Source organism: Rousettus aegyptiacus, unplaced genomic scaffold, assembly GCF_014176215.1.
Source record: "Rousettus aegyptiacus isolate mRouAeg1 unplaced genomic scaffold, mRouAeg1.p scaffold_m13_p_9, whole genome shotgun sequence".
In the NCBI taxonomy this organism is placed as follows: Eukaryota; Metazoa; Chordata; class Mammalia; order Chiroptera; family Pteropodidae; genus Rousettus; species Rousettus aegyptiacus.
This window is the reverse complement of record NW_023416312.1, coordinates 76,605,534-76,623,735: the sequence shown is the minus strand read 5'-3', so window position 1 is coordinate 76,623,735 and position 18,202 is coordinate 76,605,534. Positions and strand designations below refer to the sequence as shown.

The window sequence follows — 18,202 nt, the reverse complement described above, 5'->3', positions numbered from 1 at the left end:
GGTTCCTCTATGTGCAGCCTTTGCACTGGAGTTCCCAGGTATGCTGGGTAGGAGTTTCTTAGAGCTATACCAGTCTGAAGTTCTTATTAAACTTTCTTCTTTTCCACCTACTTCACTGATCTAAGACCTGTATTGTGCTCTAAGCTCTCACTGCCTACTTGTTTCCCTCTCCTTCTCATTTTTTACAGGTATTATTCCCAATAAATGTCTTGCACTTCTAATTATATCTTACCATCTGTTTCCTAAGGACCCAACCAATGCATCAATAACCTCCACTCCCATATGTGTTTTACAGTAAGGAAACTGAAATCCATAGAGGTGAAGTGAATTACCCAAGGTGCCATAGCTACCTAGTAGCAAAGTCAGTATGACAATTCAAACTTTCTGACCCTCAGTTCAGTGTTTTTTTCCCCAAACTTCAGTTATCCACATACCACCACAACCATGTATACAAAACAAACAAACAAACAAAAAATTGAATTTTGCTATATTTGTGTATCTGTCATGCGATTATTTATTTGGCATATTTTACATATTAAAATTGTTTGTTGTTAAATTTCTATTTTAACCTTGTATGAAATAGTATCCATAAAATTTGATTTTTGACATGCTAGTTCTATATTTTTCTAACACATATTAAATGAATACATTACCATTATAACAAAAAAGTTTGTATGTGTACTAAAAGTTGTATCATGTACTGTTAGTGATGGGTGAACCCTAAGACTTATTAGGTAGGGGAAAAGGAAAAGGGAGAGGAAGGAAGGGATGGAAAGAGAGAGGGAGGGTGGAAGGAAGGAAACCGAAATACTTATTGGTGAGGAAAAAATGATAAAAACCCATCAATAACTGCCTCAGGTGACATGCCAAGCTTGTTCTAAGCTTCAATGAGTCAACAAACATCCTTTATTTATTGGTTGCCGAAAAAAATTGAATGTATTCAGATGTAAATTAAGAATACAAATTTCTTCTCTTAAAAGATTTGATTAATTTATCCCCAAAATGGACTGCAGTGCTCCATTTTGAGAAGTTTATTGGAAAGATGCATGCTATATTTCAAAGCAGTAGCTCTACTCTTCATCTTAGAAAGTGTTTTAGTGTACATACTTCCTAAGAAAAAGGTTTAAGTAACATTTTCTTTCTAATTAAAAAAGTATTCACTATTAAAACAAAATAAGATTTTTTTCTTTCATTTAAGAAATCTAAGAATATAATTACAATAATCTTTCATCTTTGTTGCTATTTTGGTTTAAGACCTCTGTAATGATTATGATTCTATTGGGCTAATGAAACAAACTTGGGATTAGAATTTACGTAATAATTTAATAGGTTCTTGGCATCACAGTGATAATTTAACATTCCTCTTTTATTCCATGAAGATACCTTTGCCAAACAGATGTTACTGATTTAGAAACCATTTTGTTAATTCCTAAACCAACTGGTCTTTTAGGAAAAGAAGAGCTATAAAATGACCTAAATGAAATACCAGTCTCTAAAATGTCACAAATTTTAAAGTCATGGGAAGTTTGAAGGTAAAGTTTCAAGTCGTGTTTTAAGTAGAAAGGTGGTTATATACTTTGTCAGGGTCATTTGATGGCCCATGTTTGAACCTATTTCTGAAATCTAGTTTGAAAATATTTAGTAGTGGTCTGCTTCAGAAAAGACAAATCCAGTACTGATATGCATATACACTTGGATTAATTGGGAAAAGAGTCAGTTTCCTATGCCCCCTGTTCCCTGTTTTACATTTTCAACCCAGGTAAAATGGGTTATATTTCAAATCCAAATAGAATCTAAGAATAATCAGTGAAAATCACATCAAATTAGTATTTTTTTAAATAATGAGAGAATATAATAAGTTTCACAGTTAAAACAGATACATCTTAATTAAAAATAAGGCTATTACATTCAGGTTTTGGTGTTTACTGACTCATTTCTCCGAGCATCTAGAGAACAAATTAGGTACTTCATGTATTTCATTCTTGGACAATTATAGGTGACACAAACTTAAATAGACTGTATTGCCCTAGGAAACTTAAATACTGCTTGTTCTTACCAGGTTAGCAAGCATGTAGTGATAACCTCTTGAATGTTTCCCTAGGATCACAACCTGCAGAAATAAGAAATAAGAAATAAGAAATATTGCTAATCAAGAAAGATATTTTCAATTGCATAATCAATCAAATGGCTGGAACAACTTACTTTTAAATGATCAACGAAGTGTTAGGTTTTATACAGTAAAATCATAGTTAATTGGGCCAGCTTTCTTTTTTGTTGCATTTTACTTTCAGATAGAGACTACAGGAAGAATTCTAATATCTAAGTTAAAAATGTCAACAATAAGGGGAAAAAATCTCTAAATTTCTAGGTCAGTAGCATCATTGTTACTTAAAATAGATGGCAAAAGCAATGAAACTGATACCTCACCCATCGACTAGATTTCTGTACTTAGCTGTTGAGGTGGCAAATGGGGTGAACTTTGCATACAAATTAGAAAATAGAAAATGCAATACTTTTTTTGTTATTGTTATCTGGAATGTCTAGAGAATAAAACAGTCAAGGAATAGGGTTAATGGGATTTTCAGGTTAATTGAGGTTGCTTTTGCTTATTGAAAACTTTTCTAAAATTCTTGCTTTTCTTTTATCTGCCTTAATTTGAAAGACTTGTGACCATCTGTACATCTTTTAGTGCTAATGGTGATGCCTTAGGGCTGTGGGGAAGAGGATTTTTCTCTAGGGGACATTTGGTAATGCCTAGAGACTGTTTTGGTTGTTGTATCTGGGAGCAGTGACTAGCATCTAGTGGGTAAAAGCAAGGGATGCTTCTAAATATTCTACAATGCATAGGACAGCTCCACTCCCCCTCACAACAAAGAATTATTCAGCAAAAAAATGTCAATAGGGCCGGGGTTGAGAAACACTGCTTTAAGGTAATCATTCATATCATAACTTTCATAAATAAAACTGTATTAATAATAGTCTTATAGTTTACAAAGTATGTAAGTGGATTGAGTGTTTTCCAACCCAATGTATTGGTTGGTAGTTAGAAGTTTTTGACCTGACGTAAGCTTCTTTCTACATAGTTAAGTAGAACAAAAATTATGGTTGATTGAAGATTTTATAAAATGTTATTTTATTGAGTACCGACTATGTACAAAGTACTATGCTGAATACACGTAGTGGGAACGAGGTGGGTGGGTAACATAGAGGTTAAAGACACAACCAGAGACAGAACCAGGTTTTGTAAAGGCTTGAAGCTAATACCACTTTAGAATTCCTCTTTAAGAAAAATAATACAAAATTGTGAATACAACATTTTAATAATGCCTTAGAAAGAACCTGTGCAATTAAGAGGCCATTAAGCTTCATGATAAGTTACATTCTGGACACAGCTATCAAAAGGTTTAAAAACAACTTGTGAAGACAATAAAATTGCACATATACTAAACCATAGCTATATATAAAAGGCCATTATAATAACAATAAACAGTTGCCCTTAATTCATGCCTAATATATACCAGGCATAGGTACTTTATTAGTCCCTAGAAAAATTGAATAGATTAAGTATCAGTAGTTTCATTTTACAGATAAGGAATCTCAGTTAAAGAGAGTTTAAATAATTTGCTCAAGGCTACACAGCTAAGAATTTGTAAAGCTGGAATTTGCTGGGTCTATCTGCCTCTATAATCCATTCTCCTGGCAGTACATTACATGGTTTCTTTATATGTGCTAACTAAATGTCAAATACCAATGATTGCTCTAGGTCTGGAAAAAGAAGTATCTAAATCCTGCTGGGATAGATAGGGAAGGCTTCCTGGAGAAGATGAGGTTTGTTTGAGCTGGCCCAGAGAAGTGGATTCACATATTCAAATATCATGCTTATGCTGGCATTAGAGGCCCTTAAGTCAGTTCAAGTATTGAGAGCACACTTGTGCATATGTGTGCACAAGTGAAAGAAAAACACGAGTGAGAGTGCTGTTTTTGATTAATTTAAAAAATGAGCCACATTTATGACTGATATTTTTTATGGAGGAAATGAAAAGTTAATGAGTGTCATGAGGGGATGATTTTTCATGCTTCCATGACACAAAATGAGCTGTTAGCTATCTGCTGAGATGTATTCTGCAGTGCCCACTCGTGAAAAACATCCTTACTGGGGACCATACATTTGTTGAATTCTTAATTCACTGACAACCCTCGATATAATGAAATCAGAGGGTTTTGAGTTATCTCAGAAAATGAGCAAGATTCCTAAAGATATCTGGCAGAGTCTACAGAAGCAGGCCAAAGGGAAACAGAATAAGTCTTTCTCACCAGAGGCAGGGCATAGTGTCCTTTTGAACACAGGAAAGGTGAAAGGAAGCCATGGAAAACACTGTTATGAGAAGAGCCCTGAATGAGAACTCAGAGCCTAACCATGTCATATACTTACTATTTGACTGTGGGCAAATCACTCAACTTTCTCTAGCCTCCATTTCCTTATCTGCAATCTGGGACAATGAACATGGTCCTTCCTATCTCAGCAGTGTTGTCAAAGTCAAACTGAACGACATCCAGGAAAATGTTTGGGATGTGCATTGTGTAATTATGTGATGTTAAATAACTGTGGGAAGGGTTCATTCACTATTCACTAAGACACTTTTTGTTTGTTTGTTTGTTTGTTTGTTTTTGTTTATTGTTTTGTTTTTTTTAGGTTCAGAAAAACTTGAAGCTATTGGAATATTGTTTTAGTCCATGCCTAGATGATGCGTTCTGGACAAACTCACTTATCTGAAGATAGTTCTCTCACAATATCACCCTTTCAAAACTTAGCTTAAATTGGAAGAGATGGGAAAGTTATCTAAACACAGAAACCTTTAGATGTCACAAAGTCGCTGCCTCAAAGGCCATAATTATTTCCTCATCCTTACTTTCAGTGCCTTCTTAACTCTTATTTAGTATACAGTTATTACCAATCTTGTTTTTTCAGTTCACAGTAAGTGAAAAGCTGCAAATTAAAAGGGGTGTGTATGGAGGATGGGGATGATGTCAGAAAGAGGTACACTATCAACAGAGGAAGTAAGTGAAAGACTGATTTAAAGGAGGAGAGGACTTTTTAAAAAGCAGACCTCATTGTACTACTGCACAGTGTAATCAGGGATGTTCTCTGTGAATGCCTGAGTCATCAGGGTATAACTTATTGCATCCAATAATTTCTGATGAAAAACTCAGGGATAGGTATAATACATTTTAGGGAAAGTTTCTATCAGAAATGCTCAGTCTCAATATTTTAAAAAGTACACTTTAATTATCTTGAGATTTTATCTTACTCAGGGCAGCAATGATCCTAATGATGTGAGCTAAGCAAGGTCTCACTGCTAAAATGTCATGATTTGCTCTTAGACTTGCCCATTTTGAATTTTTGTGTAGTGTTTGTGGAAGTAAGGGTGGGATAGGTGGGTTGTGCATAATACAGTGCACAAAAGAACTAGTTAATGGGTTCTTGAGTTAGTCCTAAATCTTTATTCTTTCTATTTATTGTAGATGAACAAGGCATAACCTTCAGTTATTTAATGACTCTGGTAACCATGAGACTATTCAGCTTTGCTTTTACAGTAATTATAATAGATTTTTCTGAATTAGTTTCGGAACTTCAAGTATAAAAGCTGTTTAACAGTCTGTTGTGAAATTTAAGAAGGAAATACCAAGTTCCCAAATCCAGGCATTATATTCACCTTGCCTTTATAAGATTTGTTGGAGATGGTTGATGGCTTGATATCGTGGCAGATATGATAAATGTAATAAAGAGAAATGTGTGAAATGTAGATAAAATTTATTGTTTTAAGGAAATTTATTTTTATCCTCATAGACAAGATCTGAAAGAAAAAAAAATGCCATGATCCTCATTCATTGAAAGTTAAACAACAGTTTCATTTGCAGAAGAAATAAAGCTCTTACATACTAACTCACCGAGTTGTGCATATAGCAGAACCTTAAGTTACTTGTTTCAAAAGTCAGTGAATCATAGTCTACCCATTTTGGGGAGAATTCCCATTATTGAATCTCTCATCTACTTATATCTGGCATTGGGGCCTGAATAGGTATCACTGAATAGTTAAAAATAATTCAGAAAATGTTCGGTTTGTTTTCTATGTAAGAGACCACTTCTTTTTCAATTTAATGCATAATATAGACATTTTCATATTTAAAAAAAATTGAAGTTAAATTGCTCTACAAGACTTGAGAGAAGCCCACAGACCCTTTGGAGGTAAAAGCATCTGTTTTTCTATGCTCACATTAAAAATATACATACATACATACACATGTGTGGAAAAGTGTCTATGTATTTTCCTCCTTTGATCCATCTAGTATGCAGATTAGGTTATTTGCAGACTGAAGTATCTCTAGGTTTGGATTTTCTACATCAGTTCTAAAAAAAAATCTATGTATAAAGATTGATCTTGCTTTAAGTACAGAACGTGTCTTGCCATTCACCTTAATCTGTTTCTCTCTTATTTAGGGAACTGAGAATGTTTGCTGGGTTGGGGTGAAAAATGGGAGAAGTTTTAGTTTTTCCTTCACAAGATTTACCTAATGTATAGCTATTTTCTCTTTAAGAAAAAGTTATTAGACTATGTTTCTTGTGTGCAAAGAAAAGATTTTTAAAACCCTTCTCTACCTTTCCTCCTTTCTCATTTAAAAAAAGGTACTGTTGTCCTATGGCAAACTATCTAATTTCAGCTGTATTGGGAGTTAAATGGTGGTATGCTACAGAAATCAGCCTAAGAATATGCCATACTTCCCAGAATAAACCTCCCATCAGGTATGATTAAAGTTGTTCATTTTATTAAATGAAAATCTGAAGTACTGAATTGTTTTGGTCTAAGTGAACATACATCAGAAATCAATTCTGTTAGAATTATTTTCTATTAATTTCAACTTGCACACACAAGCTCTCCTATAACTGAATGACAGTGTTTCATATTGCAGGCATCTGGCTTGAATAAATGTGCTGAATTAGTGAGGCAGAGAAGAGCCAATCACCCATACCAAAGTCAGCTAAATGGTAGTGGGGGTGGGGACAGTACAGATAAAAAAAGAATGGTGGAAACTTTTCATAAAGAAAGAAAATGAGAGTATAACTGAGAAATCTCATCAGTGCTTATGTTGTCTACAGGGGAAGCTTATTAGTAGAGAGAAGGCAATTAAATAAGGTATTAAATAAAATGTTAGGATGTGATAATTAGAGGACAAGAATTTCACCAAAGATCATATCTTTGAGATGTTTAACTTTTCAGACTTTTATATTACATTCACTATGGCTGAATGAAATATGTGGAGATTTAATGTTAAATAGAGGGGAGATAAAGAGAACGTACAAATAAAAGGCAATAAATGGCCAAAAGTAAGTTTGGCCATTTATCGGGGCAACAGATTATTCTTGCTCCTAGGGATAAGAGACCACTTCTATGCATGGTGACCTTGGTTGAAACACCTCATTATATTAACCTTAAAACAGGATTTCTCAAATTTCATTCCTTCACAAACTTCCTTAATGATTTGTGTCCTAGCCGCATACCACAATACTATTATTTACTTAATATTTATCTTTATAGCTACATCTTTACTTAAATTTAGCCACGTCCAAAGCAATAATATCCATGAAACTACATTCAGGAAATAAATACAACTGCATGAAAATAAAATATGTTCATTCAAATGCCACTGAAAATCCTCTTGTGTACCATCAGGGGTGGTGGGAAATATTTCCTTAAAGCAGACATGTCTTTAAGAAATAGAATGCAGATCATGTCTCCCTGTCTTGATAAAATAAGATTAATTTGACTCATGGTTCAAATCTTAAGAATATCCCCATTTACTTTCACAGGTTCAAGAGTCTTGTAAGGGAGCAAAATGATGAGCAGATTTTGGGAGGTAGCCAATAATGGCTGGGACTGGGTACAAATGACAAATCTGAAAACTTACAAAAACGTTTTCTAAGGCAATTTACATGTACTTCCTCATCCAGGAAGTCCAGCATCTTTGATCAGCTAGAGTCCTTGGTCATGGTAACAATAATAAATACTTAAAGCACCACCTTTTCACCAGTTAACTTCTTATAAGATGATGCATTTCCAAATACTGTACCTTTTCTTGGAGTACATCATCTAGAAGACCTTTCACAGTACCCTATTTATATTTAAAAATATTCTAGACATTTCTTCAGGGAGGTGAGGTAGGGGTGATTTTAACTAGTATTCAGGCTAGAATAATACAGCATAAAGGACATTAGTTTCTCTTCGACATAAACATATACATAACCTTTTAGTATTTCTGTATTTTGTATTGGCTATCCTACCAGATTACTGATAATTTATTTTATACAACCCATTTTAAATAACAGTATTATTCACGTATCCTTTTATGAAATTTACTGTCAACTATTTTATGTTCATGGTTTATCAATTTTTAAAATTTACAACTTTATCCTAAATACAAAATTGTAACTTTTTTCTTTGTAGATTTTGCAAAATCATTTGGACCCAAAGCACTATAATCATGAATTTCTGACTAAGACCTAGTGGAAGGACTATGTAGGTGGTGAGTAGATGGCTTAGGAATGCCAGTGGACTCATTACTTGGATTAAAAAAATGGCAATGTCTGACACATGACTGAGTAGTCACTCAAATATGTGTTGTTTCCAGCCACAACCAGTTGGAGATAGGTGGGATTATGCAAGACTTTCTTCATTAGCCCAGGAGTCACAGCTTCCCACCTTTAGGTATTTATTGGGATCAACAAATCTAGCATCGCAGCTATAATAACACATCATAGTGTTTAAACTTGTAAGAGTCTAAAACTCTTTATAGATTAGATCTGTATTATCCTTAAATCTTGGAACAAATAAGTATTTATTAAAGTAATACACTAGAAAGAGCCATGAACCTTGAAGTCAGATGGTTCTGGTTTCAAATCCTACCATACACTAATTAGCTCCATCACTGTGTACAAAAGTGAATCATAGATGGTTGGGTAGACTATTAGAGACCCAGGTTCAGCCCAGAATGATGGAGCCTCCAAGTTGGGAGGGGCGAGAAAGAAACATGTGGCTGTGGAGATGTGGAGATGTTCTTAGAAGTCCCTGATTATGCTTCTGTGACTGCATTTTCTGTTTGTACTATGTTTCTATCTTTTGATACCCTAATCTATGAGATTTTCTGTCTGCTAAAGGAAATGAGTGAACATGTCTATGTTTTCAAATTAAAGTAAATATATCTCAGAAACCCAGTGTGATTTTTGGATCTGAGATTTTCAGGATAGTTGCTTACTTGTCAGGTTTCTCCCTCTTCTAGGAGCCATGTCATTTAAGTGTATCTCAATGTGCAAATGAATGACAAATGATTAAGGCTTAGTTCATTGGAGGCAAACACAGAATTCTCCTAATTCACAAATGTTTAATGTTTGGTTTTGTTTTTTCTTTAACTCTTGTTATTTGAATCTGGCATTATTTTCTCCAATCTCATTGCTCATTCACCTTTGTGATCATACCGACACAATAACAGTCCAATATTCTAGGCAGAATTACAGATTTTCAGCCAAAAATAGGGGGCTCCTGAAAGCTGATTATTAAATATTCAGGAATTTTGTGAGCCAGTTATTGAACCATTGGTAGCTTGAAATCAGCCATGGTGGGACTATTTACACTACAGAAATCAGCCAATCCTACAAGTCAGGGCTCCCCAGCACTTATCTCAAGAGCTAGTTTACCTGCATACCACTGGACTCAGAAGGAATATGGATTGAAGTCCCCAGTGAATTGAAGGGTTGCCTCTCTTAACCACATTTCATTCTCTTTCAATGACCATTTGTTGAGCGTCTGCTCTTGTGGCCAGACACTGGAGAGACACAAGTCACCAAAACCTGCTATAGCCCAGAGGATCTCAAAGCTAGAGTAGGAATGACTGCCAATTTAACAGAAAATTATAAGCCAGTGAAAGAAATGTGAGAACAGAAATCTGTACATGGTACACCTGAAGAGAAAATGATTAACACATAACCTGCTAGTAGGTAATTTGTCTCTAGTTAAAGACCTAAAGAATTTTTTTCCTGTGTTGTTTATAAGTGGAAATTTGACGAATAGGTAACTTAAAGAGAATGCTATTTTATAAACAAAGAGAAGTGCATTTCAGAGAACTATTTCTCTTGATTTCAAGAGAGCCTTGCTGTTTTACAGTGCTTATACACTAAATGAAAGATTTTTATTATGGACGAACTCTAGGCATTTGTTGGGAAAGGAGACAGGACTGGCTTTATAAGAAATTGTGACTTAAATGATTGGTAGGAAAAGCTAAGTTAGAAGGGGTATATGTGGTTATGTAGTAAATATAATGGGACCTGTTAAGGGCAATGTATCCAAGTTTTGCCAATTACAGGCTGTATAACCTTAAGCAAGTTACTTAATATCTCAGTTTTCCATCTGTAAAACAGGAAACAATACACTAATCTTCTGTTATACACAGTTTTGCTTTCTGTGGTTTTAGTTTTCTGTGGTCAACTGTAGTCCAAAAATATTAATGTAAAATTCTAGAAATAAACAATAAATTTTAAATTGCATGCTGTTCTGAGTAGTGTGAAGAAATTTCACACTGTCCTGCTCCATCCCACCCAGGATATGAATCAACACTTTGTCCAGCAGATCTACTTGGTATACACCCCCTCCCTATTAGTCATTTAGTAGCTGTCTTGGTTATCAGTTCCACTTCCATAGTCTTGGCAGTGTTTGTGTTCATATAACCCTTATTTTACTTCATCATGGCCTCAAATCACAAGAGTAGAGATGCTGGCAATTAGAATATGCTAAAGAGAAGCTATAAAGTGCTTCCTCTAAGTGAAAAGATATGCATGTATATGAAAAAAAAACAGTATATATAGGATTCAGTACTATCTGTGATTCAGTACTATCTGTGATTTGGAACATATCCCCCATGGATAAAGTGTGTGTGCATGGGTTACTGTAATTGCAAGGTAGTTGAATAGGGTGGTCAAGAGTGCAGAATAGACTGCCTGGGTTAGAGTCACTACTTTGCCCTTTAATAGCTGTGTAACATTGGGAAATTAACTTAAACTCTGTTACAGTATCCTCATCTGTAAAATGAGTCTATTATTTCATTGAATTGCAGTGAGGAATAAATGGAATAATGTATCTATAGTTCTTAACACAGTACCTGACGATTACTTATGATTCCTCTTCCCTATTCCTATTGAAATGTCACCTCCCTCTATCTTTCCCTATGGAAATCAAATCTATCCTTCAAGGCTCAGTTTATATGCAGCCTCCTCTATGAAGGCTTTCATGATTTCATCCCTCATTCTCAAAATATAAAGAAGTGGTTTCCTGCTGCTATGGGGTGAGGGATATGGAGATACATCAGAGCTTAGTGGGGTATTGGGGCCACTGATTAAGATAGCACTGCCTTGAGGTACAGTTGGAATTTGCACTTGGAATTCAGACATTTGAGTTGGGGGTAACAAAGGATAAGAATCTAGGGATAAACCAACAAGAAAGTAACCCATACTACCACCGTGACTGCCACCTCTTCTCCTGCCCCCAACATTGATCAGAACCATGAATTCAAACCACGGAAACTATGGTTTGGAAGAAGATGTGTGTAGGGAGGTAGAGGTGGGAGAGAGTTCTGCCCAGAGACAAATGAGCAGGTCGTAACATAATTGATCATGCATAGTCCTCACAATATTTGCATCACAGGAGAGAATGGGGGTTGGAGGCAGGCAGTGAGGGAGCTCAGAGCAGAAATTTGGATGAGTCAGTAAAATGGATCACTCGTCTATAATTGTAGATCATTTCCCAGGAGTCTTGGGCTCCCCAACTCTGATAGTAACAACAGGACTTTGGCATTGTACACATTTAATTTCCAGAGCAAGGAGGCATAGCTATTCCATGCTTTCTCACTTGAATCCATAGAAGTCTTTGGAGTAGAGAGAACACTAAGGAACACAGTCCACATTCCTTGAAGGCCCAGGCTGCAGGAATGTCTTAGGACACTTCTCAAAGTGTATGCTATATGTGTTATCTGGAGAATCTATGAAAATACAAGCACCCGAGCACCTCTCCAAAGAGTCTGATTCAGAAAGTGTGGGTTAGGGTCAGGGAGTCTGCATTTTAACCCTCAGGTGATTCTGGTGCACATTGAAAATTAGGAACTAACTTTGAAAAGCTAAAAGCAGAACCCTCAATGATGGGATTCTCACGAAAGGAGGGGAGAGGAGATGCAATGAGCTTATGGAGTTCTTTCTCCCTTGGGAAGTTCCCATGGGAAATCCTAGGCAGGGAGGAGGCAGCATGAGGACACTCACCCAGACTCCTGGGAAAGGAGGAATTTCTGACATCAATGGACAAATCTTCCAGACAGAAAATCAGTAAGGGAATGGTAGCCTTAAACGAGACACTAGACTAGCTGTATTTAATTGATATTTTTAGAGTGTTTCACCCAAAGCAGCAAAATATATATTCTTTTCAAGTGCACACACATTTTCCGAGTTAGACTACATGTTAGGCCACAAAAAATTCTCGATAATTTTAAGAGTATTTAAATCATATCTTAAGTGTCTCCTCTGATCACAATGATATGAAACTAGAAATCAACTACAAGGAAAAAACCTGAAATAACACAAACACACGGAGGTAAAATAACATGCTATCAAACAATGAATGGGTTAACAATGAGATCAAGAAAGAAATAAATCAAAAGATACCTAGAAGCAAATGAAATGAAAAAAAAATCTCAAAATCTATGAGACACAGCAAAAGCAATCCTAAGAGGGAAATTCATAGCAATATCGGCCCACCCCAAGCAACAAGATAAATCTAAAATTAATAATCTAATCTTAAACTTAAAAGAACTAGAAAAAGAACACCACAAAAATCCAAAGTGAATAGAAGGAGAGAAATAATAAAGATCAGAACAGAAATAAATGAAATAGAGTCTAGAAAACCAATATAAAAGATGGATGGAACCAAGAGCTGGTTCACTGAAAGGATAAATAAAATTGATAAACCTTTAACCAGACTCATCAAGAAAAAAAAGAGAGAAGACTCACATAAATCAGAAATGAAAGAGGAGGAGTAATTATAGACCCCACAGAAATACAAAGGATTATAAGAAAATACAATGAGCAATTATATGCCAAGAAATTCAACAATCTGGAAGAAATGGATATATTCCTAGAAACATACACTCTCCCAAGACTGAGTCAACAATAAGCAGAAAATCTGAAGTGACTCATCGCCACGAATTAAATCAAATCAGTAATTAAACAACATCCAAAAAACAAAAATTTTGGACTGGATGGCTTCATAGGTGAGTTTTGCCAAAAATTCAAAAAGGAATTAACACGTCCTTCTCAAACTATTCCAAAAAACTCTAGAAGAGGGAAAGCTTTCTAATTCTTTTTTACAAAGTCACAATTATTCTGATTCCAAAACCAAAGACAGTACAAAAAAAAAAAACTACAGACCATTATTCCTGATGAACATTGATGCAAAAATCCACAACAAAATATTAGCAAAACAAATTCATTAATACATTAAAAATATCATATGCCATGATAAAGTTGGATTTATTCCTGGGATGCAAGGTTGATTTAATATCTGCAAATTGATTAATGTTATGGTTTTTTTTTAATTTACACATTTCCATATGGCAATAATTTCATGTTGAAAAGCTAAAAGCAGGACCCTAATGATGGAATTCTCATGAAAAGAGAGAAGAGGAGATACAATGAGCTTATGGAGTTCTTCCTTCGGAGCTCCCACATTATCCATTTTAAAGATGAAAATCATATGATCATGTCAATAGATGCAGAAAAAGTGTTTGACAAAATCTAGCATCCATTTATGATAAAGTCTAGCAAAGTCTAGCTAACTTCTACTCAATGGGAAGAAGCTAAAAGTATTTTTCTTATGACCAGGAACAAGACAAGGATGCCCACTTGCACCACTTCTATTCAACACAGTATCGGAAGTCCTAGTTATAGCAATTAGAAAAAAAAAGAAATAAAGGGCATCTGCATTGAAAAGGAAGAAGCAAAACCACCATTACTTGCAGATGACATGATACTATATATAGAGAACCCTAAAGATTCCACCAAAATCTGTTAGAGATGATAAATAAATTTAGTAAAGTGGGAGGATACAAAATATTCAGAAGTTGGTTTAGTTTTTATATACCAACGATGAACTATCAGAAAGAGAAATTAAGAAAACAATCCTATTTACAATTGCATTAAAATCATAAAATACCTAGGAATCAAATTAAGCAAGGAGGTCAAAGACCTGTTCTTGGAAAATTATATCATTAAAAAAAGAAATTAAAGAAGATATAAATAAATGGAAGCATATACTGGGCTCATGGGTAGGAAGAATCAACATCATTAAAATGGCCACACTACCCAAAGCTATCTATAGCTTCAATGCAATCAATCCCTATCAAAATACCAGTTTTCAAAGAACTAGAAGAAAAATAATCATCAAAATTATGTGGAAAGGAGTTTGGAGAAACATGGCGGAGTGAAAGACGTCTCCAGATCTTTCCCCTTGAAATAACAATAAGCTGAACATTTAAAACTCAACAACAACAAATGTCATCTAAACTGCACACTGCTCATGGGATCTGTGTAAAAGAGCTACCACAGGGAATGAGCTGGAGATTGGAATTCCAAGAAGTCAACAGATTATCAAATTATCTCAACCCCAAAAGGCCTTCAACAAGACACATTGTATTAAAATTATCAAAAATCAACGACAAAGACAGAATTCTCATGGAAGCCAGGGAGAAGAAGACGGTAACTAATAAAGGAAAACCCATTAGATTAACATCGGACTTCTCAGCACAAACCTTACAAGCCAGAAAGGAGTGGAATCAAATATTCAAACAATTAAGTGAAAGGAACTACCAGTCTGGAATAATGTATTCACCTAAGCTCTCCTTTATATATGAAGGAGAAATTAAGACTTTTCCAGACATACAAAAATTGAGGGAATGCTCCACTATGAGGCCTGAAGGAAATAGTGAAAGGGGTCAGCTCACCTAAAACAAAATGACAAAAAAATACACTGAGGTAGTAGTTGATAAATGTTTCTAACATGGAAAGCTTATGTATACCCTGGAAAAAAGTCCAGAATCCTTATAAAGCAGAAGAAGATGCCATTTAAAATAATATAAAATCTAGAAAGTGTACTGAGGGGATGGGCATTGAATTAGTTTAGATGCAGGAAAAGCTTTCCCCCTGGAGAGAAAAATCCCTTTTAGATCATATTTTGAATGATGGGAGTGGGAGTACTGTTTTCGGTAGAGAGAAGGAAAGGGAAGCTCCTAGGTGGGAAGATGCCCTGGACTAAGGCCTGGTGGCAGGGTATAACAGAAGACAAACATAAGCTAACATCTACTGATAACTTACTATGTACAAGGCCCTGTGTAAAATGACTTTTTACGTGCTTTATCTCATAGAATTCTCACTATTATTAATTTCATCTTCTATGTTAGGAAATTGAAGCACAGAGAAGCTGGGTGACTTCCCTGAGGCCTAAAAGACAGAAAATGATGGAGCCTGGAGAGAAAGTCAGATTTGTTTGACTCCTAACACGGTCATTAAGTGTTAGCAGCTATAATAGTAATTACTTATCATAAGGACTCATTATTACTGTGGATGATCATCTCCCACCATGAATTCAATTCAACAAAGACCACTGTCATGTATTATTACCTGAGTGTGGAGCAATTATGGTTTGAATCTTTGGGAATTTTCCTTCATTGTTGGGGATCCTGGGAATTTCCCTTTGATTTCCCCTAATTATTTCTCAAAGCTTTGGGCTTGGTTCATATGATTATGACTCAAATTTTTGATTTTCTATCAGCATATGACATAAATTATCATTGCTATTCACAAACTGCACTTGTTATGAATGTCGGATAATCAGAGCAAAAGCACAGGAAAAATAGTTAGAGGGAACCGAAGGGAAGAGTCTCATAGCCTTGACCAAGAGGCTATGTGAAGGTTTCTAGTACTCAGTCTCGGAAGCTCTGACAATGTATTTTGATCCTTGTCTGAATGAAAATGAATGACTCCATCAGATCATAGGCAGTTTGTCACAGTGTATGTTATTTAGCTAATTAAAAGTCTGAGTGAGATGATGCCTCTCTGCATTGGGCTCTGAAGATAATCAAACCTATATTCTGACCAGGCAAGTTAATTTAAAATAAGTGACCTCTATTGGGTAATGGCTGCAAGTTCAAATTCCAGAATTGCTATAATTAGTCCCAGGTGGACCTTAATTGTTCTTTCAGAAAAAGAAGTAGATGAGGGGAAAAGAGAAATGTCCAAGCTCAAAGTAAAGGTTATTAGTCATACCCTTCAAAAGTAGGGGAGCTGAATGAGGCAGGGCATAGTTAATGTGGTATAACAAGAGTTCCATTGCTGCTTTTTCAAATGCATTTTTCTAAATGTGATAAGTAAAGTGGGCCTAGGTCTTCTGGAAATAAGGAATAGAATTCAGCACTCATAACCATGTGATCTCAGGCAAGTAATTTAACCTTCTTATGTCTGTTTCTCATCAACGTAATGGAGAAACACTATTAAGCCTAACTACCTCAGAGGATCGAAGGAGATAATATGCAAAAAACTTTGAAAAAAAATATGAAAAGCTCTACAAGGTAATATTTATTCTTGCTTCAAAGATGCTTGATTTTAGAGTATAAGGCAACTCTAGGTGTGTGCCTCTTTTTATTTTTTTCCTTAGACTCTGTCATAAACCAGGTACCTTCTGAACTACACCTCTCACAAGGTGAAAGGATTACAGTGGGCAGTAGGTTCAGCACCATATCTGTGTGGTGATACATAATGTTCTAATTTCTTATGAGGTATACCCACAGAGCCAAAAATAATTTTGGCTTTGTGAGATTTTGAAATAAGTCAGAGAGCATTTAGCATTTTTCATTATGAAATTGGATTCTTTTCCATTTTTATTAATATACACTGAAAAGTACATGCTGGCACAAAACTGTGGTACCGCGAGGTTAGTATAAGTCATAGTGAGAGCAGGATGGCTTCATTCTAAATTATTTTTTTAGTATATAAATTACGCTTGAGTTTCCCTTCAGTGTTCCCATACATTCAAATTACCCATATCTCCCCAAGTCCTGGAAGCCAAAAGTTGTAAGAATTTGTACAATGGTAAAAATAAAATATGTGAAAAAATATCATAACCTAGTACAAAGCTTTGGAGGATCAAGAATTTGACCATTTTGGGATGCACAAATGACTGCTTTTGAAGATGCTTTTCTTTCCTGATTTTCCTTTTAAAGAAACTGTATTGTGCCACCTATTTGTGTCCTCTTGAATGGAACGTAAGCATCTAAGACAGATTTACAATATGTGCTTATTGTGTTTATCCTTCGAGCCTAACTAAAACACATTAAAGGAGCTGGCTGTCGAATTAGAATTTACATTCTGCCTTGTTAGATGAGCCAAGCAAATAATGGAGCTGTCTCTCTCATAATTTCATTGCTATCAAAGGGCTGTGCCTTTTGCTGAAAAGAGCTTGAAGTCATAATGCACAAATAAACAAACAAAAAACAAACATTACCCTTTATCACTGGGAAATCCCTACCCATAATAGGGAGCAGCAGAAGACACAGCTTTGCAAGGATTTTTGTAAAGATTTAAGTCATAGGCTAAGCAGTCATATCTACAGGTCTCCCTGGGTAGTTATGTGGAGCACCATGAGTAAAAGCCAGAATATACAGTGCATACAGGATGGAATCATTCTCCAAGTGATAAATGTTGGGGCTTTTTTTTCTGAAAAAGTCAAGAAGCTATTTATTTACTTCAACAAATATTTATTGAGTACTTAGGTTCCAAACTGTTTTAGGTGCTGGATATACAGCAGTGAACAAAACACAAAAAAATCCTACCCTTGTGGAACCTGTATTCTAGTTTGGCTGTCTAGTGATGACTTCTCCTGTGAATTCCTACATGGTTTTTATTTCTCATATTTCTCTCAGACTACTAATTATTTACCCAAATTAAGCATGTGTCCTGACATCCCAACTAGACTATAAGTTCTTAAGGGCAGGGTCCCAGTTTAAACTTATTAATGTGTACATCATTTAGCACAGTGCCCTGTAGACAGGTATTCAATCAATG

The 18,202-nt window shown here is 35.3% G+C and overlaps 1 protein-coding gene across 9 annotated transcripts in view; it reads right to left on the bottom strand.

The window, feature by feature from the left end:
• Positions 1–18,202, bottom strand: part of GRIA3 (glutamate ionotropic receptor AMPA type subunit 3) — a 346,637-nt gene that overhangs the window by 121,941 nt on the left and 206,494 nt on the right. For all 9 annotated transcript variants that reach the window (XR_004952901.1, XR_004952902.1, XR_004952903.1 and 6 more), the window contains exon 5: positions 2,057–2,110. Coding sequence is in view for 6 of the 9 variants with exons in the window: in XM_016136089.2 (XP_015991575.1) it covers positions 2,057–2,110 (54 nt within the window). In the remaining 3 variants the exon portion in view is untranslated. The remainder of the gene's footprint in view (positions 1–2,056; positions 2,111–18,202) is intronic.